This window comes from Trachypithecus francoisi, unplaced genomic scaffold (assembly GCF_009764315.1).
Source record: "Trachypithecus francoisi isolate TF-2019V2 unplaced genomic scaffold, Tfra_2.0 Lachesis_group5, whole genome shotgun sequence".
Lineage (NCBI taxonomy): Eukaryota > Metazoa > Chordata > Mammalia > Primates > Cercopithecidae > Trachypithecus > Trachypithecus francoisi.
In genome coordinates, this window is record NW_022681470.1 from 143,341,747 (window position 1) to 143,369,340 (window position 27,594).

Consider the following 27,594-nt stretch of genomic DNA (forward strand, 5'->3'; position numbering starts at 1 on the left):
TCCATTTCAAAAAAAAAGAACATTAAATGAGATAACACTGAACATGAAGCACTTAAAAAAGAAAAATAAGGCCAGGCGCGGTGGCTCAAGCCTGTAATCCCAGCACTTTGGGAGGCCGAGACGGGCGGATCACGAGGTCAGGAGATCGAGACCATCCTGGCTAACACGGTGAAACCCTGTCTCTACTAAAAAATACAAAAAAACTAGCTGGGCGAGGTGGTGGGCGCCTGTAGTCCCAGCTACAGGCCTCTTCCCTGCGTACTCCTGCCCCCTGCCCTGCCTGGACAGTGCTAGCCCCATGGCTTATGCCCAGGGCTGCTGTCACTGCACAGCCAGGCTGCCCTGGTGCAACTGGGGAGTGGCCCAGCAAGTTTTTCCTCTCAGTCTGCCTGCCGCGGGGCACCGGGCTGTCCTCTCCCCGCCTCACCAGGGCCCGGCCTTCCCAAACTTGCCTTCTCCTCTCTGCCGGGCACAGCCGGCTGGCGGTGGCCACTGAGACAAGATGCCTAGCATCTTTGCCTATCAGAGCTCCGAGGTGGACTGGTGTGAGAGCAACTTCCAGTACTCGGAGCTGGTGGCTGAGTTCTACAACACGGTGAGTGCGCGGGTGTGTGAAGGAGTTCTCCAGTAGCCGGTTCGAATCCCCGGTTCCTCCCCATACATCCTTACTGGGGAATCTTGCTGGAGTGGTTCCCCTGTCTGAGCCCTAGTTTTCTCATCTGTTAGCCAAAGAGTGCCAGCTTTTCATTCATTCATTTACTCGTCTTTACTTGATGCCAGGCTCTGTGGTAGGTTTTAGAGACACATCGGTGGCCAGGAAAAGAGCCAGTCTCTGTCTTCCCTACGCTAACGCTAATGTGACTGCAGGCATTTGCAACCGGGAGCGATGGTGTCTTCTTGGGGGGCAAAGAGGCAGCTGCGGTAGGGGGAAGCAGAGGGCGCCCTTGAGCCAGAGGGAGTGGGCCAATCAGGAAAGGTTTCCTGGAAGAGGTGACTGTGTCTGTCTTGTTTGCAGCTGTACCCTCTGACCCACTTGTCCCGGTGTGCCCGGGACTATCCTGGTTTCTGTATTTACAAAGTTCCACCTCTTGACTGGGCGCGGTGGCACACGTCTGTAATCCTTGCACTTTGGGAGGTTAAGGTGGGTGGATTGCCTGAGCTCAGGAGTTTGAGATCACCCTGGGCAACGTGGTGAAAGCCTGTCTCTACTAAAATAAAAAATTAGCTGGGTACGGTGTCAGGCATCTGTAGTCCAAGCTGCTCAGGAGGCTAAGGCACAAGAATCGCTTGAACCCAGGAGGCAGAGGTTGCAGTGAGCTGAGATCGTGCCACTGCACTCCAGCCTGGGTGAAAGAGCGAGACTCTGTCTCACAAAGAAAAAAAAAAAAAAAGGTCCCGCTTCCTGGGAAACCCCTCAGTTCTGGGCATTCTGGGTGGTCTTTTTCCCTGTTAAAACAGCACACGGGAAGTGCTGAAAAATCATGGATGTGCCTACCTCCATGGCTCATGCCTGTAACCCCAGCAGGTTGGAAGGCAGAGCCAGGAGGATCGCTTGAGCCCAGGAGTTCCAGACCAGCCCGGGCAACTTAGCAAGACCCTGTCTCTACAAAAAGTTTTTAAAAATTAGCTGGGTGTGGTGGTGCGTGCTTATAGTTCCAGCTACTTGGGAGGCTGAGGTGGGAGGATTTCTTGAACCCAGGAAGTGGAGGCTGCAGTGAGCTGAGGTCCTACTGCTGCACTCCAGTCTGGGCGACAGAGGGAGACCCTGTCTCAAAAAAAAAGAAAGGAAAAGGCCAGACACGGTGGCTCATGCCTGTAATCACAGCACTTTGGGAGGCTGAGGCAGGCTGATCACCTGAGGTCAGGAGTTCGAGACCAGCCCGGCCAACATGGTGAAATCCCGTCTCTACTAAAAATACAAAAATTAGGCCGGGTGCGGTGGCTCAAGCCTGTAATCCCAGCACTTTGGGAGGCCGAGATGGGCGGATCACGAGGTCAGGAGATCGAGACCATCCTGGCTAACACGGTGAAACCCCGTCTCTACTAAAAATACAAAAACTAGCCGGGCAAGGTGGCGGGCGCCTGTAGTCCCAGCTACTCGGGAGGCTGAGGCAGGAGAATGGCGTGAACCCGGGAGGCGGAGCTTGCAGTGAGCTGAGATCCAGCCAGTGCACTCCAGTCTGGGCGACAGAGTGAGACTCCGCCTCAAAAAAAAACAAAAAAACAAAAAAACAAAAATTAGCTGGGCATGGTGGCAGGTGCCTATAGTCCCAGCTACTCAGGAGGCTGAGGCAGGAGAATCACTTGAACCCAGGAGGCAGAGCTTGCAGTGAGTCAAGATTGCATCACTGCACTCCAGCCTGGGATTACAGGTGTCCACCACCACGCCTGGCTAATTTTTGTATTTTTAGTAGAGACAGGGTTTCGCCATGTTGGCCAGGCTGGTCTTGAGCTCCCGACTTCAGGTGATCCGCCCACCTCAGCCTCCCAAAGTGCTGGGATTACAGGCATGAGCCACCGCGCCTGGCCTCGTAGAGCTTAGTTCTATGCCCTACACATAGCCCCTGCTCGGTGAGCAAAAGAGTGCTTGCTGGCCGGGTGCAATTGCTCACACCTGTAATCCCAGCACTTTGGGAGGGGAGTGGATCATGAGGTCAAGAGATTAAGACCATCCTGGACAACATGGTGGAACCCCGTCTCTACTAAAAAATACAAAAAATTAGCCAGGCGTGGTGCCGGATGCCTGTAGTCCCAGCTACTCAGGAGGCTGAGGCAGGAGAATCACTTGAACGCGGGAGGCGGAGCTTGCAGTGAGCCAAGATTGCGTCACTGCACTCCAGCCTGATGACAGAGCGAGACTTCATCTCAAAAAAAAAGAAAAAAAAAAAGAGTGCTTGCTGTGTACCAGGCATGGCCCTAAACATTTCACACGAAACACCTCCTTTAATCTGCACAGTGACGTTGGGAGTTAGACGCAATCTATATGATATAGACTTCTTCCCATTTTCCAGGTGATGAAACAGGTGTTCAAGGAGTTTGAAGGCTGTGCTCAGGGTCACCCTGGTTATTAGAGCCAGGACTTAAACTTGGTGAGTCCTGGAGACTTTTTTGGGAGGAGGGTCGGAGGCTCAGTTTCAGGATGCTCAGGTTGCTCTGATCCTGTTATCTTTGACCCTGGGGTTTCCCCTATCTGGGAAATGGGATTATGAGACTCCAGGATCCTCATGGTCTCACTGATTCTTTCTCTTCCTTGGCCAGAGATATGGTTTCCGGTCCTCAGTAGTTCTACCTGTAACGTGGGAGGGAGCTGAATGATTGGTCCTCGGAGGCTGAGATGATGGGTAAGGGCTTCAGAGCTCTTCTCTCTGGAGTCCCCAGCATCCACTGCGGTGCAGTGTTCTCTGTTCATCCCACCTCCAGATGAGAGCCCTTGCAGAAGGCACTGGGAGGCTGGGTGTGGTGGCTCTCACCTTTAATCCTAGTACTTTGGAAGGTCAGGACAGGAGGATCACTTGAGGCCAGAAGTTCAAGACTACCTTGGGTGGCTGGGCGCGGTGGCTCACGCCTGTAATCCCAGCACTTTGGGAGGCCGAGACGGGCAGATCACAAAGTCAGGAGATCGAGACCATCCTGGCTAACAAGGTGAAACCCTGTCTCTACTAAAAAAAATACAAAAAACTAGCCGGGCGAGGTGGCGAGCACCTGTGGTCCCAGCTACTCGGGAGGCTGAGGCAGGAGAATGGCGTGAACCCGGGGGCGGAGCTTGCAGTGAGCTGAGATCTGGCCACTGCACTCCAGCCTGGGCGACAGAGCCAAAAAAAAAAAAAGGCTACCCTGGGCAACATAGCAAGATCCAGTCCCTACACAAAATTTTAAAACTAGCTGTGGGCTGGGCATCGCTGGCTCACACCTGTAATCTCAGCACTTTCAGAGGCCAAGGCGGGTAGATCACTTGAAGTCAGGAGTTTGAGACCAGCCTGGTCAACATAGTGAAACCCCATCTCTACTAAAAATACAAAAATTAACTGGGTATGGTGGCGCATGCCTATAATCCCTGCTACTGGGGAGGTTTAGGCACGAGAATCACTTGAATCTGGGAGGTGGAGGTTGCAGTGAGCTGAGATCACAACATTACACTCCAGCCTGGGTGACAGAGCAAGACTCCATCTCAAAAAATTAAAAATTAAAAAAAATTTTTTTGTTTTTGTTTTTTTGAGATGGAGTCTTGTTCAGTCACCCAGGCTGGAGTGCAGTGGCCTGATCTCAGCTCACTGCAAGCTCTGCTTCCCGGGTTCACGCCATTCTCCTGCCACAGCCTCCCAAGTAGCTGGGACTACAGGCGCCCGCCACCACGCCCAGCTAATTGTTTTGTGCTTTTAGTAGAGACGGGGTTTCACCGTGTTATCCAGGATGGTCTCAATCTCCTGACCTCGTGATCCACCCGCCTCGGCCTCCCAAAGTGCTGGGATTAGAGACGTGAGCCACTGCACCCAGCCAAAAATTACAAATTAAAAAATTAAAAATAAAATAAAAATAAAAACTATCTGGTAGGCTGAGGCAGGAGGATTACTTGAGTCCAGGAGTTTGAAGTTGCAGTACATTGTTATTGCATCACCGTATTCCAGCCTGGGCAACAGAGTGAGATCTTGTCTCTAAAAAATAAAAGGCACCTAGAAAGGGTTGATTCAGGTGTTTGCTGAGCCCGAGTATAGCTGTGTGTTCTTACTGCATGCAAAATTGTCCTCCACTGGATTCTCCTGTAGCCTGTCTGCAAATAAAATAAATTGAGCCACCTGTAGCTGCCTGGTAAAGCTGCAGGATTAGGAAAGAGATTTTACATCATCATCATCCCATACCTGCCTTTCCAGATGTATATCATACAGAAACAAAAGTTGCACAAAACGAGACTTACCTTTCCCTGGTACAAACACACCTGGATCTATTCTATTCTATTCTATTCTATTCTATTCTATTCTATTCTATTCTATCAAAAAGCCTCTATCCAAACAGGTCAGGGGATGAGGAATAGAATCAGAGTTACGTGAGAAAGGGCTTTCCCAAGACCTTCTCCTCCAAAACACTTCTGAGTATCCCAAACCTATAGCTAATAAATCATACAGTTCAAAAGGGTGGGGTGAGTGGCAAAATTTTTCTTTTCATGTTTATTTTATTTTATTTTTATTTTACTGTTTTTAGAGACACTGTCTCACTCTATTGCCCAGCCTGGAATGCAGTGGTGCCATCATAGCTGACTGCAGCCTTGACCTCCTGGGCTGAAGTGATCCTCCTGCCTCAGCCTTCAAAGTAGCTGGAACCACAGGTGCATGCCACCAAACACAGCTAGTTTTAAAATTTTTATACAGATGGGTGCTGGGCACAGTGGCTCACACATGTAATCCCAGCACTTTGGAAGGCCGAGGTGGGTCAATCACTTGAGCTCAAGAGTTCAAGACCAGCCTGCACAACATGATGAAACCCCATCTCTATAAAAAAAAAAAAAAAAAAAAATTAACCAGGCATGGTGGCATGCATCCGTAGTCCCAGCTACTCGGAAGACTGAGGCAGGAGAATTGCTTGAACTCGGGAGGTGGAGGTGACAGTGAGTGGCAATGGTGCCACTGCACTGCAGCCTGTGTGACGGAGTGAGACCCTGTCTAAAAAAATTTGTTTTGTATAGAGATGGGGTCTTGCTATGCTGCCCAGGCTGGGCTCAAGTAATCCTTGTGCCTTCATTTCCCAAAGTGATAGGATTACAGACATGAGCCACTGCACCCAGTGCCAACCTTTTCTGTACAGGGCTAGCTAGTAAATATTTTTGGCTTTTTTTTTTTTTTTTTGAGACAGAGTCTCACTCTGTTGCCCAGGCTGGAGTGCAGTGGCACAATCTCTATCTTGGTTCATTGCAACCTCCGCCTCCCTGGTTCAAGCAATTTTCCTGTCTCAGCCTCCCGAGTAGCTGGAACTACAGGCACCTGACACCACGCCTGGCTAACTTTTGTATTTTTAGTAGAGACAGGGTTTCACCATGTTGCTCAGGCTGGTCTTGAACTCTTGACCTCAGTGATCCACCCTTCTTGGCCTCCCAAAGTGCTGGATTACAGCCATGAGCCACCGCACGCAGTCAACATTTTTGGCTTTGTGGCCATCCAGACTCTGTCTCAACTACACAACTATGCCACTGTAGCTGAAAACCAGCCATAGATAATAGATAAATAAATGGGTGTGGCTGTATGACAATAATTGGTGTGGCTGTATGATAAATGGGTGTGACTGTGTGATAATAAATGGGTGTGGCTGTATGACAATAATTTTTTTTTTTGAGATGGAGTCTTGCTCTGTTGCCCAAGCTGAAGAACAGTGGTGTGATCTCAGCTCACCACAACCTCCGCCTCCCAGTTCAAGCGATTCTGCTGCCTCACCTTCCGAGTAGATGGAATTACAGGCGCCCACCACCATGCCCGGCTATTTTTTGTATTTTTAGTAGAGACGGGGTTTCACCATGTTGACCAGGCTGGTCTCGAACTCCTGACCTCGTGATCCACCCACCTCGGCCTCCCAAGTGCTGGGATTATAGGTACCAGCCACCGCGCCTGGCTAACTTTTTTTTGATTGACACTGAAATGTGCATTTCACATAATTTTCATGTCACAAAATAATCTTTTGATTTTTCAATCATTTGAAAATGTAAACATGATTCTTAGCTTGTGGGACACACGATACAAGGTAGTGGGCTGAACTTTGCCCACAGGCCAAAGAGTGTTTATTTATTTATTTATTTTTTATTTTTTTTTTTTTTTTTTTTTTTGAGACGGAGTCTCACTCTGTCGCCCGGGCTGGAGTGCAATGGCCGGATCTCAGCTCACTGCAAGCTCCGCCTCCTGGTTCAAGCAATTTTCCTGTCTCAGCCTCCCGAGTAGCTGGAACTACAGGCACCTGACACCACGCCTGGCTAACTTTTGTATTTTTAGTAGAGACAGGGTTTCACCATGTTGCTCAGGCTGGTCTTGAACTCTTGACCTCAGGTGATCCACCCTTCTTGGCCTCCCAAAGTGCTGGATTACAGCCATGAGCCACCGCACGCAGTCAACATTTTTGGCTTTGTGGGCCATCCAGACTCTGTCTCAACTACACAACTATGCCACTGTAGCTGAAAACCAGCCATAGATAATAGATAAATAAATGGGTGTGGCTGTATGACAATAATTGGTGTGGCTGTATGATAAATGGGTGTGACTGTGTGATAATAAATGGGTGTGGCTGTATGACAATAATTTTTTTTTTTGAGATGGAGTCTTGCTCTGTTGCCCAAGCTGAAGAACAGTGGTGTGATCTCAGCTCACCACAACCTCCGCCTCCCAGGTTCAAGCGATTCTGCTGCCTCAACCTTCCGAGTAGATGGAATTACAGGCGCCCACCACCATGCCCGGCTATTTTTTGTATTTTTAGTAGAGACGGGGTTTCACCATGTTGACCAGGCTGGTCTCGAACTCCTGACCTCGTGATCCACCCACCTCGGCCTCCCAAAGTGCTGGGATTATAGGTACCAGCCACCGCGCCTGGCTAACTTTTTTTTGATTGACACTGAAATGTGCATTTCACATAATTTTCATGTCACAAAATAATCTTTTGATTTTTCAATCATTTGAAAATGTAAACATGATTCTTAGCTTGTGGGACACACGATACAAGGTAGTGGGCTGAACTTTGCCCACAGGCCAAAGAGTGTTTATTTATTTATTTATTTTTTATTTTTTATTTTTTATTTTTTTTGAGACGGAGTCTCACTCTGTCGCCCGGGCTGGAGTGCAATGGCCGGATCTCAGCTCACTGCAAGCTCCGCCTCCTGGGTTCACGCCATTCTCCTGCTTCAGCCTGCCGAGTAGCTGGGACTACAGATGCCCGCCACTACGTCCAGCTAATTTTTTGTATTTTTAGTAGAGATGGAGTTTCACCGTGTGAGCCAGGATGTTCTCGATTTCCTGACCTCGTGATCCGCCTGCCTCGGACTCCCAAAGTGATGGGATTACAGGCATGAGCCACCATGCCTGTTTTTTGTCTTTTCTTTACTTTCTTTCTTTTTTTTTTCTTTTTGAGACAAAGTCTCTCTCTGTCACCCAGGCTGGAGTGCAGTGGCACAATCTTGGCTCACTGCAACCTCCACCTACCAGGTTCAAGCAATTCTCCTGCCTCAGCCTCCCGAGCAGCTGGGATTACAAGCATGCACCACCATCCTCAGCTAATTTTTGTATTTTTAGCAGAGACGGAGTTTCACCAGGTTGCCCAGGTTGCTCTCAAACTCCTGACCTCAGGTGATCTGCCTGCCTCAGCCTCCCAAAGCGCTGGCATTATAGGCATGAGCCACTGCACCCGACCTGCTTTCTTGCTGCTCTGTTTGCAAGAATGAAGAGCCCAGCCACTCATGGTCAGGGTTACAGAAGCAGGAAACACCCAAAGACTCACCCCAGGTGTTTGGAGACTTCATAGAAAAGGACATGTAGGGTTGGGTTTTGAAAGATGAATAGAAGTTTGTCATGTGGGCTAGGAGTTTGGGGAAGGATAGCAGGAGAGGCGGGGAAAGATGCACTCGGTTCTGGAAGTCAAACAGGAACTGGTCAGATGGAGAAAGGAGAAAGTATGTTCCTGTAGCTACAATGTGGGGAGAGATGAAGATGTAATGGTTTGCACGCTTAGTTTGAATGTTGGAAATGTATCCTGTGTTCACTGATGGACACATTCATTTATTCAACCAAAATGCTATAAACCCACCGCTGCTGGATGATCCTGGGATTCCTGGCAGGCTCAGTGTCCCCAGGTTGTAAGAGACGCAGAATTAGAAACAGATTTCTTCAGCCACATGGTCAGCTTAAGGCAGAGGAAGGGGGTGTCAGAGGGAAGGGGCATGATGCCTCTGCTTGCTGAATGGGGAAAGAACATTAACAATGCTCTGGGGGCCAAGTGTGGTGGCTCACACGTGTAACCCCAGTACTTTGGGAGGCTGACGCAGGAGGATCACTTGAGCTCAGGAGTTTAAGACCAGCCTGGGCAATATAGGGAGACTCCATCACTGCAAAAAATTTAATTAAAAAAAAAAAAAAAAAAAAGGCTGGGCACGGTGGCTTATGCCTGTAATCCCAGCACTTTGGGAGGCCGAGGCGGGCGGATCACGAGGTCAGGAGATCGAGACCATCCTGGCTAACACAGTGAAACCCATCTCTACTAAAAATACAAAAATTAGCCGGGCATGGTGGCAGGCGCCTGTGGTCCCTGAGGCAGGAGAACGGCAGGTGAACCCAGGAGGTGGAGCTTGCAGTCAGTGGAGATCGCGCCACTGCACTCCAGCCTGGATGACAGAGTAAGACTCTGTCTCTAAGAAAAAAAACCAAAAAAACAAAAAAACGCTGAGCATGGTGGCTCACACCTGTAATCCCAACACTTTGGGAGGCTGAGGCAAGTGGATCACTTGAGCACAGGAGTTCAAGACCAGTCTTGCCAACATGGCAAAACCCCCCATCTCTATTAAAAATACAAACAAACCAACAAGCATGGTGATGGGCACCTGTAGTCCCAACTACTGAGGTGGCTGAGGCAGGAGAATCACTTGAACCCAAGAGGCGGAGGCTGCAGTGAGCCAAGATCACACCACTGCACTCCCGCCTGGGTGACAGAGCCAGACTTGGTCTCAAAAAAAAAAAAAAGAAAAAGAAAATGTTCTGGAATTAGCTAGTGTGATGGTTGCACGCCTTATGCATATACTAAAACCCACTGAATTGCATAGTTTAAAAGAGCGAATTTTATAGTATGTGATTTATGTCTAGATTTTAAAAATAGGGATGTTTAAAAAAAAAAACAACCCACAGCCCACAGCTCTTGGCACATCCTAAGCACTGAATACATTGTAGCTATTATTATTACAAGTGAATACAGCACTCAGAGATGTGAAAGTAACATTCATTAATTTTATTACGTATTTATTCACTTCATTGAATAATTAGCACCGACTGTAATCCTCATAAAATCCTATGAAGTAAGTACAATTATGCTCCCCATTTTTCAGATGGGGAAATGAAGGCTCAGAGAGAGTATATTTATTTCCCAGGGCCACACAGTATGCAAATTACAATTGTGCAAAAGTTACAGCTTCTCCAAGAGCCTGGTCCTAAGAGTCTCTCCCTTAACTACAGTGCGGTGAGACCACTTAATTACTGGGTGATTAGGAATTAATTGTGTGCATTTTGGATGGTGCAGCGGCTCACACTTGTAATCCCAGCGCTTTGGGAGGCTGAGGCAGGCGGATCACCTGAGATCAGGAGTTTGAGACCAGCCTGGCCAATATAGCAAGACCCCATCTCTACTAAAAATACAAAAATTAGCCAGGTGTGGTGGCATACACCTGTATCCCAGCTACTCAGAAGGCTGAGGCAGGAGAATTGCTTGAACCCGGGAGGCAGAGGTTGTGATGGGTGAGCCGAGATCATGCCACTGCACTCCAGCCTAGGCGACAGAGCGAGATATGTGCATTTTAATTCATGCAATTAAGTATTGTGCTATGGCCGGTGCATGCTTCATCCCTCCAACATGAGCAGGCACATTTGGAACGAACTCAGGTGGCTGTCCTCAACTGGTGACAGAGGCCAGGTGTGGGTGGTGGGAGGGAGTTTGAGCTTTGGCAATGAGAACAAAGAATGAGGATATGTTGGAGATGTATTCAACAAATTTTCTTTCTTTCCTTTTTTTTTTTTTGGAACAGAGTCTCGCTCTGTCACGGGAGCTGGAGTGCAGTGGTGCGATCTCGGCTCACCGCAGCCCCCACGTTCAAGCCATTCTCCTGCTTCAGCCCCTTGAGTAGCTGGGACTACAGGCGTCCACCACCACACCTGGCTAATTTTTGTATTTTTAGTAAAGACAGGGTTTCTCCATGTCCGTCAGGCTGGTCTTGAACTCCTGACCTCAAGTGATTTGCCCATCTCAGCCTCCCGAAGTGCTGGGATTACAGGCATGAGCCACTGCGTCTGGCCCCGTTTGTATTATTTACGTGCATTCTTTTCTACAAAAATGTATTGACCACCTACTGTGTGCCAGACACTGTTCTAGATACAGGGTGGGGAGGGGGCAAAACACACAGAGCTCCCTGGTCCCGTGGCACTTAACTCTATAATCCTCATAGCAGCCTCTGGAAATAGGAGCCGGAAAACCAGGCACAGGAGGTGTCCTGCTGTCCTGACTGTATACACCCCGAGAACGCAGGGACTTTGTTTTCAGACACTGGTATGGTCCTTGAGCACATAGTAGGTACTCAAGGGATGCTTGAACGAACGAACGAATGAATGAATGAATGAAGGGAGGTGATGTCACCTGCCGGAGCTGGGACCCAGAAGGTCCAGCTTACTTGTGTCCAGAGTTCAGGACTGGGCTGGCTTCGGATGGGATCCCAGACAGGTGTCTCCCCTGCCTGGCAGGGCCTGGGTGGGGTGAGAAGCAGGGAATGTGGGAGCTGAGCCCCAGAGGACAGGGAGGGAGACCCTGGCATCCGGGCCGTTTCTGATGTTTTCAGAGACTCCGGAGCCAGTCGGGGCCCTCCTTTAGTCAGTTTCTCCACCCACAGCTCTGTCCTCCTTCTGAGCGCTTGGCAGCACTGTTGATAATCCCTGGCTGGACTCTGCTGGCCCCTAAACTTGGAATCATGATACCCGTAACAGGCCTGTTATTATTTTTTTCTCCCTCAACAATAACAACAGCAGCAACCCCAGCTATTTTTTGAGCTCATATCACATCCCGGGCAATGCCTTGTCTTGTGCATGCCCCACATCAGCCTGCAAGGTACCATTGATGATGTACTCTGCTTTTACTGACACAAGCAAAGAGAAACCAAAAGGTATTAGTCACAGGGTCAGGCAGCAGGGGAACGCCCTCTTCATCACCACCACCCATCTAGTCTTTCCACCTTTGTTTTTTTTTTTTTTTTTTTTTTTTGAGACGAAGTCTCACTCTGTCACCCAGGCTGGAGTGCTGTGGCCGGATCTCAGCTCACTGCAAGCTCTGCCTCCCGGGTTCATGCCATTCTCCTGCCTAAGCCTCCTGGGTAGCTGGGACTACAGGCGCCTGCCACCTCGCCCGGCTAGTTTTTTGTAGCTTTTAGTAGAGACGGGGTTTCACCGTGTTAGCCAGGATGGTCTCGATCTCCTGACCTCGTGATCCGCCCGTCTCGGCCTCCCAAAGTGCTGGGATTACAGGCTTGAGCCACCGCGCCCGGCCTTTTTTTTCTTTTTCTTTTTCGAGTCAGGGAGAGATGAGTTAGGAATAATTTTATATGGCATATTTAAGAGTTTAGATTTTGAGGACTCTGTTCTGTTCCATTGGTCTATATTTCTGTTGTGGTACCAGTACCATGCTGTTTTGGTTACTGTAGCCTTGTAGTATAGTTTGAAGTCAGGTAGCGTGACGCCTCCAGCTTTGTCCTTTTGACTTAGGATTGTCTTGGAAATGCGGGCTCTTTTTTGGTTCCATATGAACTTTAAAGCAGTTTTTTCCAATTCTGTGAAGAACTCATTGGTAGCTTGATGGGGATGGCATTGAATCTATAAATAACCTTGGGCAGTATGGCCATTTTCACGATATTGATTCTTCCTATCCATGAGCATGGTATGTTCTTCCATTTGTTTGTGTCCTCTTTGATTTCACTGAGCAGTGGTTTGTAGTTCTCCTTGAAGAGGTCCTTTACATCCCTTGTAAGCTGGATTCCTAGGTATTTTATTCTCTTTGAAGCAATTGTGAATGGAAGTTCATTCCTGATTTGGCTCTCTGCTTGTCTGTTACTGGTGTATAAGAATGCTTGTGATTTTTGCACATTAATTTTGTATCCTGAGACTTTGCTGAAGTTGCTTATCAGCTTAAGGAGATTTTGGGCTGAGATGATGGGGTTTTCTAAATATACAATCATGTCATCTGCAAACAGGGACAATTTGACTTCTTCTTTTCCTAACTGGATACCCTTGATTTCTTTCTCTTGCCTGATTGCCCTAGCCAGAACTTCCAACACTATGTTGAATAGGAGTGGTGAGAGAGGGCATCCCTGTCTTGTGCCAGTTTTTAAAGGGAATTTTTCCAGTTTTTGCCCATTCAGTATGATATTAGAGTCCATTCAGTATGATATTAGAGTCCTCAGAAATAATACCACACATCTACAGCCATCTGATCTTTGACAAACCTGAGAGAAACAAGAAATGGGGAAAGGATTCACTATTTAATAAATGGTGCTGGGAAAATTGGCTAGCCATAAGTAGAAAGCTGAAACTGGATCCTTTCCTTACCCCTTATACGAAGATTAATTCAAGATGGATTAGAGACTTAAATGTTAGACCTAATACCATAAAAACCCTAGAAGAAAATCTAGGTAGTACCATTCAGGACATAGGCATGGGCAAGGACTTCATGTCTAAAACACCAAAAGCAACGGCAGCAAAAGCCAAAATTGACAAATGGGATCTAATTAACTAAAGAGCTTTTGCACAGCAAAAGAAACTACCATCAGAGTGAACAGGCAACCTACAGAATGGGAGAAAATTTTTGCAACCTACTCATCTGACAAAGGGCTAATATCCAGAATCTACAAAGAACTCAAACAAATATACAAGAAAAAAACAAACAACCCCATCAAAAAGTGGGCAAAGGATATGAACAGACATTTCTCAAAAGAAGACATCCATACGGCCAACAGACACATGAAAAAATGCTCATCATCACTCGCCATCAGAGAAATGCAAATCAAAACCACAATGAGATACCATCTCACACCAGTTAGAATGGCAATCATTAAGAAGTCAGGAAACAACAGGTGTTGGAGAGGATGTGAGAAATAGGAACACTTTTACACTGTTGGTGGGATTGTAAACTAGTTCAACCATTATGGAAAAGAGTATGGCAATTCCTCAAGGATCTAGAACTAGATGTACCATATGACCCAGCCATCCCACTACTGGGTATATACCCAAAGGATTGTAAATTACTCTACTACAAAGACACATGCACACGTATGTTTATTGTGGCACTATTCACAATAGCAAAGACTTGGAATCAACCCAAATGTCCATCTGTGCCAGACTGGATTAAGAAAATGTGGCATATATACACCATGGAATACTATGCAGCCATAAAAAAGGATGAGTTTGTGTCCTTTGTAGGGACATGGATGCAGCTGGAAACCATCATTCTTAGCAAACTATCACAAGAAGAGAAAACCAAACACCGCATGTTCTCACTCATAGGTGGGAACTGAACAATGAGATCACTTGGACTCGGGAAGGGGAACATCACACACTGGGGCCTATCATGGGGAGGGGGGAGGAGGGAGGGATTGCATTGGGGAGTTATACATGATATAAATGATGAATTGATGGGTGCTGACGAGTTGATGGGTGCAGCACACCAACATGGCATAAGTATACATGTGTAACAAACCTGCACGTTACGCACATGTACCCTAGAACTTAATAATAAAAAAAAAGAAAAAAAAAAAGAATTTCAAAGTAGCTACTATAAATACGCTTCAGAATACAAAAGAGAATATGTAATGCTTTATAATAAAAAATTGCTGTAATAAAAAACTAACAGTAAAAAAAAAAAAAATTTAGATTTTGGCCGGGCGCAGTGGCTCAGGCCTGTAATCCCAGCACTTTGGGAGGCCGAGGCGGGCGGATCACGAGGTCAGGAGATCGAGACCACAGTGAAACCCCGTCTCTACTAAAAATACAAAAAATTAGCCAGGCGCGGTAGAGGGGACGCCTGTAGTCCCAGCTACCTGGGAGGCTGAGGCAGGAGAATGGCGTGAGCCTGGGAGGCGGAGCTTGCAGGGAGCCGAGATCGCGCCACTGCACTGCAGCCTGGGCGACAGAGCGAGACTCCATCTCAACAAAACAAAACAAAAGTACAAAAAATTAGCTGGGCGTGGTGGCGGGCGGCTGTAGTCCCAGCTACTCGGGAGGCTGAGGTAAGAGAATAGCGTGAACCCGGGAGGCGGAGCTTGCAGGGAGCCGAGATCGCGCCACTGCACTGCAGCCTGGGCGACAGAGTGAGACTTCGGCTCAAAAAAAAAAAAAAAAAAGAAGTTTAGATTTTATTTACAGGAGGCATGAACATGTTTTTTTTAAAAAATTATTTATTTATTTATTTTGAGACGGAGTCTCCCTCTGTCGCCCAGGCTGAAGTGCAGTGGCGCGATCTCGGCTCCCTGCAAGCTCCGCCTCCCGGGTTCACGCCATTCTCCTGCCTCAGCCTCCCGAGTAGCTGGGACTACTCTGGGACTACAGGCGCCCGCCACCACAGCCAGCTAATTTTTTTTTTATTATTATTTAAAAAAAAATTTTTTTTTTTTGTATTTTTTTTTCTTTTCTTTTTTTGAGACGGAGTCTCGCTCTGTCTCCTGGGCTGGAGTGCAGTGGCCGGATCTCAGCTCACTGCGAGCTCTGCCTCCTGGGTTTACACCATTCTCCTGCCTCAGCCTCCCGAGTACCTGGGACTACAGGCGCCCGCCACCTCGCCCAGCTAGTTTTTTGTATTTTTTAGTAGAGACGGGGTTTCACCGTGTTAGCCAGGATGGTCTCGATCTTCTGACCTCGTGATCCGCCCGTCTTGGCCTCCCAAAGTGCTGCGATTACAAGCTTGAGCTACGGCGCCCGGCCTTTTTTTGTATTTTTAATAGAGACGGGGTTTCACCATGTTGGCCAAGATGGTCTCGATCTCTTGACCTCCTGATCCACCCACCTCAGCCTCCCAAAGTGCTGGAATTACAGGTGTGAGCCACCGTGCCTGGCCTATTGTTTATTTTTTATTTATTTTTTGGGGTACAGCGTCTCACTGTGTCACATAGGCTGGAATGTAATCGTGTGATCTCAGCTCACTGCAACTTCTGCCTCCCAGGTTCAAGCATTTCTCCTGCCTCAGCCTCCCAAGTAGCTGGGATACAGGCATGTGCCACCACACCCAGCTAATTGTGTATTTTTTAGTAGAGACAGGGTTTCTCCATGTTGACCACGCTGGTCTCGAAATCCCGACCTCAGGTGATAGGCCCACCTCAGCCTCCCAAAGTGCTGGGATTACAGGTGTGAGCCACCCTGCCCAGTTTGAAAACTTTTTTTTTTTTTTGAGACGGAGTCTCCTCTGTCGCCCAGGCTGGGGTGCAGTGGCTGGATCTCAGCTCACTGCAAGCTCCGCCTCCCGGGTTCACGCCATTCTCCTGCCTCAGCCTCCCGAGTAGCTGGGACTACTCTGGGACTACAGGCGCCCGCCACCACAGCCAGCTAATTTTTTTTTTTATTATTATTAAAAAAAAATTTTTTTTTTTTGTATTTTTTTTTCTTTTCTTTTTTGAGACGGAGTCTCGCTCTGTCTCCTGGGCTGGAGTGCAGTGGCCGGATCTCAGCTCACTGCGAGCTCTGCCTCCTGGGTTTACACCATTCTCCTGCCTCAGCCTCCCGAGTACCTGGACTACAGGCGCCCGCCACCTCGCCCAGCTAGTTTTTTGTATTTTTTAGTAGAGACGGGGTTTCACCGTGTTAGCCAGGATGGTCTCGATCTTCTGACCTCGTGATCCGCCCGTCTTGGCCTCCCAAAGTGCTGCGATTACAAGCTTGAGCTACGGCGCCCGGCCTTTTTTTGTATTTTTAATAGAGACGGGGTTTCACCATGTTGGCCAAGATGGTCTCGATCTCTTGACCTCCTGATCCACCCACCTCAGCCTCCCAAAGTGCTGGAATTACAGGTGTGAGCCACCGTGCCTGGCCTATTGTTTATTTTTTATTTATTTTTTGGGGTACAGCGTCTCACTGTGTCACATAGGCTGGAATGTAATCGTGTGATCTCAGCTCACTGCAACTTCTGCCTCCCAGGTTCAAGCATTTCTCCTGCCTCAGCCTCCCAAGTAGCTGGGATTACAGGCATGTGCCACCACACCCAGCTAATTGTGTATTTTTAGTAGAGACAGGGTTTCTCCATGTTGACCACGCTGGTCTCGAAATCCCGACCTCAGGTGATAGGCCCACCTCAGCCTCCCAAAGTGCTGGGATTACAGGTGTGAGCCACCCTGCCCAGTTTGAAAACTTTTTTTTTTTTTTGAGACGGAGTCTCTCTCTGTCGCCCAGGCTGGGGTGCAGTGGCTGGATCTCAGCTCACTGCAAGCTCCGCCTCCCGGGTTTACGCCATTCTCCTGCCTCAGCCTCCGGAGTAGCTGGGACTACAGGCGCCCGCCACCTCGCCCGGCTAGTTTTTGTATTTTTTAGTAGAGACGGGGTTTCACCGTGTTCGCCAGGATGGTCTCGATCTCCTGACCTCATGATCCGCCCGTCTTGGCCTCCCAAAGTGCTGGGATTACAGGGTTGAGCCACCGCGCCCGGCCTGAAAACTTTTTAAATGGAGATTTTTAGAGGCTGAAGTGAGTGGATCTGCTTTGTTCAGGAGTTCGAGACCAGCCTGGGCAATATGGTGAAACCCCACCTCTACTAAAAATACAAAAATTAACCACACATGGTGGCGAGCGCCTGTAATCCCTGCTACTCGGGAGGCTGAGGCAGGAGAACTGCTTGAACCCGGAAGGTGGAGGTTACAGTGAGCTGAGATTGCACCACTGGACTCCAGCCTTGGTGACAGAGCAAGACTGTCTCAAAAAAAAACACACAAAAACAAAACAAACAAAAAACAAAACAACAACAGAAAAAGTTGGAGATGAGTTATGGAAGGAATTTATAAGGCAAGTTTAAGAGTTTAGAGTTTATTTATGGAAGGCCCAGACATGTTTTAATGGATGCTTTTGAATCTGGGAAAGTGGTTGGGTCAGTATCTTCAGGCATGCGTTGATATCTGAGGGCTGGTATTTGGCTGGAGGCAGAGGAAACATTGGGTTTATTTGGGAGTATGTGTGCATCAGCACAAATGGAGGTAACTGAGCTAGGGTCACAGACTGAGAAGAGGCCCATGGAGATGCTGGCATGGCCCTGTCCCATCTGTTCTTGGACCACTGACAAGAAGGGCTTGCAGTCCAGAATTGTAGTAGTAATCTATTTACTGACGTTGTCCATTTCATATCAATCGCTTGGTTTTCTTTCCATGTCTGTCTTAGTTCAGTTTGTGTTGCTCTAAAGGAATAATAACTGGGGCTGGGCGCGGTGGCTCATGCCTGTAATCCCAGCACTTTGGGAGGCTGAGGCGGGCGGATCACGAGGTCAGGAGACCATCCTGGCTAACACGGTGAAACCCCGTCTCTACTAAAAATACAGAAAAATTAGCCGGGTATGGTGGCGGGCACCTATAGTCCCAGGTATTCGGGAGGCTGAGGCAGGAGAATGGCGTGAACCCAGGAGGCGGAGCTTGCAGTGAGCTGAGATCGCGCCATTGGACTCCAGTTGGGTGACAGAGGGAGACTCTGTCTCAAAAAAAAAAAAAAAAAAAAAACCCAAAAATTCTGCATATTGTTTTCCATAGAGGTCCAATTACATTTCCACCATATTATATAAGTATTTGTTGTGTGAGAGACTTGCTGTGGCTCAGACATATCAGGGAGAGACTTTGTGGGGAGTCAAAGTCTGGCGTCAGGACGTCAGGGTCCTGAGCCATTTAATTTTAGTGCAAATGTTCTTGTGACTTTTTTTTTTTGAGATGGAGTCTCAGTCTGTTGCACAGGCTGGAGTGCAATGGTGCGATCTCAGCTCACTACAACTTCTGCTTCCTGAGTTCAAGCAATTCTCCCACCTCAGCCTCCCAAGTAGCTGGGATTACATGCATCCACCACCACACCCAGCTAATTTTTTGTATTTTAGTAGAGATGGGATTTCACCATGTTGCCCGGGCTGGTCTCAAACTCCTGACCTCAAGTGATCTGCCTGCCTCAGCCTCCCAAAGTGCTGGGATTACAGGTGTGATCCACTGCACCTGGCCAATTTTTGTATTGTTTAACATTATTGTGAAATATATATTCACATATTATATATATATATATATATATATATATTCACATACTGTTTTGTAGCATTTCACTGTGTCGTTGGGCTGGCCTCGAACTCCTGACCTCAGGTGATCTACCTGCCTCAACCTCCCAAAGTGCTGGGATTACAGGCATGAGCCACCACATCCAGCCATCACCTGAAGTTTCATTCACTCATGTGTCTGATGACTGTATGGGGAAGAACTGAACCACTGGCCCTCCTCTGGCATCTCCCTCCATCTCAGTGTGGTCTCTACACATGGTTTCTCTAGCATGGTGGCTTCAAGGGTAGCCAGTCTTCTTGCATGGTGGCCTAGGGTCCTGACGTCTTGTCCTATGAGATGGAGAAAGGTGGAAGCCACAGTTCCTTTTATGACCTAACCTCAGAAGTCACACAGTATCATTTCTGCTTCATGCTGTTTGTCAAAAGGGTACTGCATCATCTTTCCTTGTCTGCAAGGGCAAGGTCAACTCATGACTCCCCTGTCCACATTTCGGTCCACAGAAGAGGAAAGGGGGTAAGCTTTCCTTAAGTGGTTTTTTTTTTTTTTTTTTTTTGAGACCGTCTCGCTCTGTCTCCCAGACTGGAGTGCAGTGGCCGGATCTCAGCTCACTGCAAGCTCCGCCTCCCGGGTTCATGCCATTCTCCTGCCTCAGCCTCCAGAGTAGCTGGGACTACAGGCGCCCGCCACCACGCCCAGCTAGTTTTTTTTGTATTTTTTAGTAGAGATGGGGTTTCACGGTGTTAGCCAGGATGGTCTTGATCTCCTGACCTCATGATCCGCCCGTCTCAGCCTCGCAAAGTGCTGGGATTACAGACTTGAGCCACCGCGCCCAGCCTCCTTAAGTGGTTTTTGAAAGGACTGACCTGGAAGTAGTAGATATCATTTATATTCTTACCTCATTGGCCAGAGCAGGTCACAAGGCCACAGTGAGCTGCAGTGAAGGCTGGGAAATGTAGTCTTTCATTGGGTAAGCTGTGTGCCCAGCTTAAACTTGGGAGATACTATTTCTACAGGAAAAGGGGCTGGGTGCAGTGGTTCATACCTGTAATCTCAACACTTCAGGCTGTGGTAGGAGGATCGCTTGAGGCTGGGAGCTTGCAACCAGCCTGGGTGACATAGTGAGACCCCTTCTCTACAAAAAATAAAAGAAAATTAGCCAGGTGGGGTGGCGGGCATCTGTAGTCCCAGCTACTCTGGAGGCTGAGACAGGAGGATCCTTTGAGCTCAGCTGATTGAGGCTGCAATGAGCTGTGATCGCACCACTGCACTCCAGCCTGGCAGCAGAGAGCAAGACCCTGCCTGTAAAATAAATAAATAGAAAAAGTAAAAGAGAAGAAGGAGAATATATATGGAAGTTTAGTGGATAGTCTTTGCCACACTCATTGAATGAATGAACGAACTAATAACGGATTGAGAAATTGATCTGTGGACGACCAGCTGATTGTCAAGATCAGCTGAAAAGTGGCCAGGTGCAGTGGCTCACACCTGTAATCCCAACGCTTTGCGAAGGCCAAGGCAGGTGGATCATCTGAGGTCAGGAGTTCAAGAGCAGCCCGGCCAACATGGTGAAACCCTGTTTCTACCAAAAATATAAAAAATTAGCCGGGCGTGATGGCGTGTGCCTCCTGTAATCCCAGCTACTCAGGAGTCTGAGACAGGAGAATCGCTTGAACCTGGGAGGTGGAGGTTGCAGTGAGCCGAGATGGCACCACTGCATTCCAGCCTGAGTAACAGAGCAAGACTCCATCTAAAAAAAAAAAAAAAAAAAAAAAAAAAAAAACGTCGGCTGAAAGGTGACAGGTGAGTGATTGACAAATCCTGGGTTGATGAATTGCCTGAAATGCAGCAGGTAACCGACTGGCTGGTGACTGAGGGTCTGGACAGAGGGCAGCCTCCTCCGCCTCCTCTATCTGACAAGCTCCTCCCTATGACTGTCTCTGCTCCAGTTCACCAATATCCCCTTCCTCATCTTCGGGCCACTGATGATACTCCTGATGTACCCCTATGCCCAGAAGCGCTCCCGCTACATCTACGTTTTCTGGGTCCTCTTCATGATCATAGGTAGGGAGGTGTGGTTCAGGTCTGTGATAGTCGGGAGGCAGTGGGGGTGCAGGAGGTGGCAGACCCCACTGACCGCCTGCCTTTGCCGCTGCAGGTCTGTTCTCCATGTACTTCCACATGACGCTCAGCTTCCTGGGCCAGCTGCTGGACGAGATCGCCATCCTGTGGCTCCTGGGCAGTGGCTATAGCATATGGATGCCCCGCTGCTACTTCCCCTCCTTCCTGGAGGGCAACAGGTGGGTCAGGGGCTGGCCATCTGGACTGGGTGGGGTCTGAGTCTTCAGTTGACTCTACTTGAGCTCACCTGAGTCCCCTGGGTCCCCACCCTTGACCCCTTTTGGGGCCCTTGGAATTCCTCCCCTGACCACTTCGGGTTCTCTCCTGACCCTGCCTGACTCATGTGGACTTTTGGAGACCCCACCCCTGAGCTTACTTGGTTTTTTGGAATCCCTCCCCTGATCCTACCTGTACAACCTGGAACTTTCTTCAGACTCTGTTGCATCCAACAGGAGTTCCAGGACCTCATGTCTACACTTATCTGGCCCCAAGGGACTGCTCTCTGAGCCTCTCACCTGGACCCCTGGCATCTTTCCTCTGATCTTCTTCGACCCCCTGGGTCCCCCTCTTGATCTAATTGATCCCCACACCCACACTTGACCTCTGTGAAATCCTCATCCTCCTCCTCTTCTTCTTCTCCTCCTCCTCCTCCCCCTCCCCGTCCTTCTTCTCCTCCTTCTTCTCCTCCTCCCCATCCCCCTCCTTCTCCTCCTCCTTCTTCTTCTCCTCCTCCCCCCCCCCTCCTTCTCCTCTTCCTCCTCCTCCTCCTTCTTCCCCTCCTCCTCTTCTTTTTTTTTCTTTTTCTCTTCTTCTTCTTCCTCCTCCCTCCTCCTCCTCCCCCTCCCCCTCCTTCTCCTTCTCCTTGTTCTCTCCTCCTCCTCCTCCTTCTTCTTCTTCTTCTTCCTTCTTCTTATTCCTTCCTACTCCTTCTGCTTCCTCCCTCCCCCTCCTCCTCCTTCTTCTTCTTCTTCCTCTTCTTCTTCTTCTCCCCCTCCTCCTCCCTCTCCCCCTTCCCCCTCCTCCTCCTTCTTCCTCCTCCTCTTCTTCTTCTTTTCTTCTTTTTCTTCTTCTTCTCCTCCTCCTCCCCCCCCTCTTCTCCTCCTTCTTCTTCTTCTCCCCTTCCTCCTCCCCTCCTTCTCCTCCTCCTCCTTCTTCTCCTCCTCCTTCTTCTTCTCCTCCTCCTTCTTTTTCTTCTTCCTTCCTCCTCCTCCTGCTTCTTCCTCCTCCTCCTCCCTCTCCCCTCCCCTCCTTCTCCTCCTCCTTCTTCTTCTCCTCCTCCCCCTCCCCCTCCGCTCCTACTCCTTCTCTTTCTTCTTCTCCTCCTCCTTTTTCTCTTCCTTCTTCTTTCTTCTTCTTCCTTGTTTCCTCCTCCTGCTCCTCCTCCTCCTTCTTCTTCTCCTCCTCCTCCTTCTTTTTCTTCTTTCTTCTTTCTTCTTCCTTCTTTCCTCCTCCTCCTTCTTCTTCTTCTCCTCTTTCTTCTTTTTCTTCTTCCTTCTTTCCTCCTCCTCCTCCCTCTTCTCCTTCTCCTTCTCTTTCTCCTTCTTTTTCTTCTTCCTTTTTGAGACAGAGTTTCACTCTGTTACCCATGTCAGAGTGCAGTGGTGCAATCTCGGCTCACTGCAGACTCTGCCATCAGGGTTCAAGCGATTCTTCTACTTTGGTCTCCCGAGTAGCTGGAATTACAGGTGCCAGGCTAATTTTTGTATTTTTAGTAGAGATGGTTTCACGATGTTGGCCAGACTGGTCTCAAACTCCTGACCTCAAGTAATCCACCTGCCTTGGCCTCCCAAAGTGCTGGGATTACAGGCATGTGAAATTCTCTTCTAGCCCAGCTTAACTCAACTGAGCCCTCCAGGACCCCCCAGCCCACCCGATCTTCCTTTGGGACCCCTGTCATGTTTCCTTAATCCCTACTGGGTTCTGGAGAGCTGTCTGACATCTCTTAAATTCACCCGGACGCAGGGATCCCTCCTCTCAGCCCACCTGGGCTCCCGTGAACTCCTTGCCTGACCTCACTTGGGCCCTGGAAACCATGACACTCTCCTGGGCCCCCTGGGACCCTCTTCTCATCCTACTCAATCCTCCCTGGGATCCCCCTTTAGATGCTGCTGGGGCTCCCTGAGACTTTCTGCTGAGTACACCTGGGAGCCTCAGGACCTTCTTCTTCTCCTCCTTCTTCTTCTTCCTCTTCCTCTTTCTCTTCTTCTTCCTCTTCTTTTTCTTCCTCTTCCTCTTCCTTCTTCTTCTTCTTCTTCCTGTTTTCTTTTCTTTTCTTTCTTTTTCTTTCTTTCTTTTTTTGAGATGAGATCTCGCTCTGTCTCCCAGGCTGGAGGGCAGTGGCACACTCTTAGCTCACTGCAACCTCCAATTCCCAGGCTCAAGTGATCCCTGCCTCAGCCTCTTTAGTAGCCGAGATTACAGGCACACGCTGCCGCACCCAGCTAATTTTTTTGTATTTTTGGTAGAGACAGAGTTTTGTTATGTTGCCCAGGCTGGTCTCGAACTCCTGAGCTCAAGCGATCCTCCTGCCTCAGCCTCCAAAAGTGCTGGGATTACAGTCATGAGCCACCGTGCCTGGCTAGGACCCTTTTTTTGTTGTTGTTTTTGAGACAGAATCTCCCTCTGTCACCCAGGCTGGAGTGCCGTGGCACGATCTTGGCCCACTGAAACCTCTGCCTCCTGAGTTCGAGTGACTCTTGTGTCTCAGCCTCCTGAGTAGCTGGGATTACAGGTGTCCGCCACCACACCTGGCTAAATTTTGTATTTTTAATAGAAATGGGGTTTCACCATGTTGGCCAGGCTGGTCTCGAACTCCTAACCTCAGGTGATCCGCCCACCTCAGCCTCCCAAAGTGCTGGGATTACAGACATGAGCCACTGTGCCCTGCCTGGCTAGGACCCTTTTCTGAACCTATTTGGGCTCCCCAGAATCCTTTCCTTTCCTCACCCACCTGGGCCACGAGATCTCCAAGTGACCTTGCCTACAACCCCACGACGTTCCTTCCCACCTACAGCTGAGACCCTTCCTCCCCAGGTCCCAGTTCATCCGCCTGGTCTTCATCACCACCATGGTCAGCACCCTCCTGTCCTTCCTGCGGCCCACGGTCAACGCCTACGTCCTCAACAGCATTGCCCTGCACATTGTCTACATCGTGTGCCAGGAGTACAGGAAGTGAGTGAACACTGCAGGTACCTGGGCGGGGGGCTGCCATCCCCCTCCTAGCACCCCTGACTCCAGACTCATGGAGGGGACGTCACTTCCCCAAGATCATCCACTAACAAGTGGCAGGGCCAGGATTTGAACTTGACTGACTGCAGAGATTGTCTTTTTTTTTTTTTCTTGAGACGGAGCCTCGCTCCGTCGCCCAGGCTTGAGTGCAGGGGTGTGATCTTGGCTCACTGCAACCTCTACCTCCTGGGCTCAAGCAATCCTCCCACTCCAGCCTCCTAAGTAGCTGGGACTAGAGGCGTATGCCATCACACCAGGATAACTTTTATATTTATTTATTTATTTTTTGTAGAAACAGGATTTTGTCATGTTGCCCAAGCTGGTCTTGAGCTCCTGGGCTCAAGCGATCCACCCACCTCAGCCTCCCAAAGTGCTGGGATTACAGGAATGAGTCACTGCATCCACCCTACATTATCTTTATTTATTTATTTATATTTATTTATTTTTTGAGATAGAGTCTTGTTCTGTCTTCCAAGCTGGAGTGCAGTGTTGCAATCTCAGTTCACTGCAACCTCCGCCTCCCAGGTTCAAGAAATTATCCTGCCTCAGCCTCCCGAGCAGCTGGGATTACAGGTGCATGCCACTCTGCCTGGCTAATTTTTGTATTTTTAGGGGTCTTGCTATTTTGCCCAGGGTGGTTTTAAATTCCAGGGCTCAAGCGATCCCCTCAACCTCAGTCTCCCAAAGTGCTGGGATTACAGGCATGAGCTGCTGTGCCTGGTTTGAAGGACATTTGAAATTGCACCTGGTGTGCTGGCAATGCTCAGTGTTAGTTCTAAGCACGAGATTGGGCCCCATCTGCTCGCACCCTCAATTTCTGCTCTTGCCCTTCTCTCAGCTTCTGAGCCTCATCACTGTGGAAGGAAGAATTTCCCATCAGCCCCCTCAGGTGCTGCTCTCTGAGCCAGCCCCTGGTCCCGCTCTCCCCTCTTTAGGACCAGCAATAAGGAGCTTCGGCACCTGATTGAGGTCTCCGTGGTTTTATGGGCTGTTGCTCTGACCAGCTGGATCAGTGACCGTCTGCTTTGCAGCTTCTGGCAGAGGATTCATTTCTTCTATCTGCACAGCATCTGGTAAGCACATGCTCTGAGGCTGTGAGGGGCTCAGAGTCAGAGAATCTTAGATGCCATAGCTCGGAGTAGGAGCCTGGGGGTGGGGGTCGAGGAGCAGAGAGAGGAGAGCCAGATACTGGGACCTGGTGGCAGGGGAAGGCTGTATTCAGAGGGCCAGACCCAGAAGGTCCTTTTGGATGGTCAAGATCCATGAGAGGCCGGGCGTGGTGGCTCACGCCTGTAATCCCAGCACTTTGGGAGGCAGAGGCGGGCATGAGGTCAGGAGTTCGAGACCAGCCTGACCAATGTGGTGAAACCCCGTCTCTACTAAAAATACAAAAATTAACCGGGTGTGGTGAGGCGCACCTGTAGTCCCAGCTACTCCGGAGGCTGAGGCAGGAGAATGGCGTGAACCTGGGAGGTGGTGCTTGCAGTGAGCAGAGATCATGCCACTGCACTCCAGCCTGGGAGCCAGAGTGAGACTTTGCCTCAAAAAAAAAAAAAAAAAAAAAATCCATGAGAAATAAAAAGAGAGCCAGTGTGAGGCTATGGGCATCTTATGCCGTCGCCACCTTCGCTCTGCACTCCACAGGCACGTGCTCATCAGCATCACCTTCCCTTACGGCATGGTCACCATGGCCTTGGTGGATGCCAACTATGAGATGCCAGGAGAAACCCTCAAAGTCCGCTACTGGCCTCGGGACAGTTGGCCCGTGGGGCTGCCCTATGTGGAAATCCGGGGTGATGACAAGAACTGCTGAGACCTGCCAGCCTCTTGACTATCCAACCACTCTTCAACTTGCCTGTGTCTTGAGAAGAGAGCCCCGGTCAGGACTTACGCCAGAGGGACACTCATGATTTCTTCCTCTGTTTCCCCTTCCGTGTCCTCCTTGTCCTGCGCTGCCCTGCCTTGAGGCCGAGGATGGACTTTGTGACATCTCTGAGCAGCAGCCTGGTGACTGTGGGGGACTGTCTCGTGCATCTCCCCTCCATGACCCCCCACACCCTCTTTCATTTCCTCCTCTGTGTCCACAGCCCCCAGTGACCATTGTCACATGAGCTGGTGGGGCTGAGTCACCAGGTACTGGGGTGACTGAAGGATGTGGTATCTAAATATTAGCTTCCAGGCTGGGCGCGGTGGCTCATGCCTGTAATCCCAGCACTTTGGGAGGCTGAGGAGGGTGGATCACCTGAGGTCAGAAGTTCAAGACCAGCCTGACCAACGTGGCAAAACCCCATCTCTACTAAAAATACAAAAATTACCTGGGCATGGTGGTGCACGTCTGTAATCCCAGCTACTTGGGAGGCTGAGGCAGGAGAATCGCTTAAATCCGCGAGGCGGAGGTTGCAGTGAGCTGAGATTACGCCACTGCACTCCAGCCTGGGTGACAAGAGCGAGACTCCATCTCAAAAAATAACAAATAAATAAATATTAGCTTCTAAATATCGGTGGTCACTACTAACTCTCTCATCTGTCTTTGACCACGGCAATGTCCCTGGTTCTTGGGGGGCACCCCAGAGAATGAACACGACTTCCAGGCACCTCATTCTACATCCACACATACATGTGGAGACGTTGCACGCAGACCCACCCACCTCCTCCCATGGACTTGTGAGGTCCTCAGGTTCACAGCTGAGGAAAGCAGAGTCCCAGACTGGGCAATCTGTGTGCTTTGGGGGCATGTGGACATGAGAGATGAGTGAGGATAGTCTTTAGAGCAGTGAGGGGGTGGTGGGGAAGGGTGGTTTTCATGATTGTTAAGAGCATGGGGCTTCAAGTCAGGTAGACCTAAGTTAGAATTCCTGCTCCACCATTTTCTAGTTGTACAATCTTGGGAAAGTGATTTTTCCTTCCTTGGAAGCTCAAGGACATTGTCTGTAAAATAGACATAATATTCCTTGTCTTATGGGAGTTTTTGTGTGGTTAAAACAAATGAATGTGTGTAAAGTGCTTAGCATAGAGTTTGACAAACATCTACCCACCCACTCATCTTTAATTCATCTGCCCCATAATTTATTCATCCATCCATCCATCCATTCATTCATTCATTCATCTACCATTGATTTATTCATTCATCCATCCCCCCACCCTTTAATTCATCTACCCATTAATTTATCCATCTATCCACTTATCATCCACCCATCCTTTAATTCATCCATCCATTAATTTATCCATCTATCCATCCACCTACCCATCCTTTAATTTATCTACCCATTAGTTTAT

The 27,594-nt window shown here is 49.0% G+C and overlaps 1 protein-coding gene across 1 annotated transcript; it reads left to right on the forward strand.

The window, feature by feature from the left end:
* Positions 1-233: 233 nt before the first annotated feature.
* ACER1 (alkaline ceramidase 1) lies at positions 234-26,700 on the forward strand. Its single transcript, XM_033197398.1, has 6 exons — positions 234-595; positions 20,919-21,033; positions 21,128-21,269; positions 24,124-24,261; positions 25,254-25,391; positions 25,963-26,700. The coding sequence occupies exons 1-6, from the start codon at positions 503-505 to the stop codon at positions 26,129-26,131; spliced, it is 795 nt and encodes a 264-aa protein (XP_033053289.1). The 5' UTR covers positions 234-502; the 3' UTR covers positions 26,132-26,700.
* The last annotated feature ends 894 nt before the right edge of the window (positions 26,701-27,594 follow it).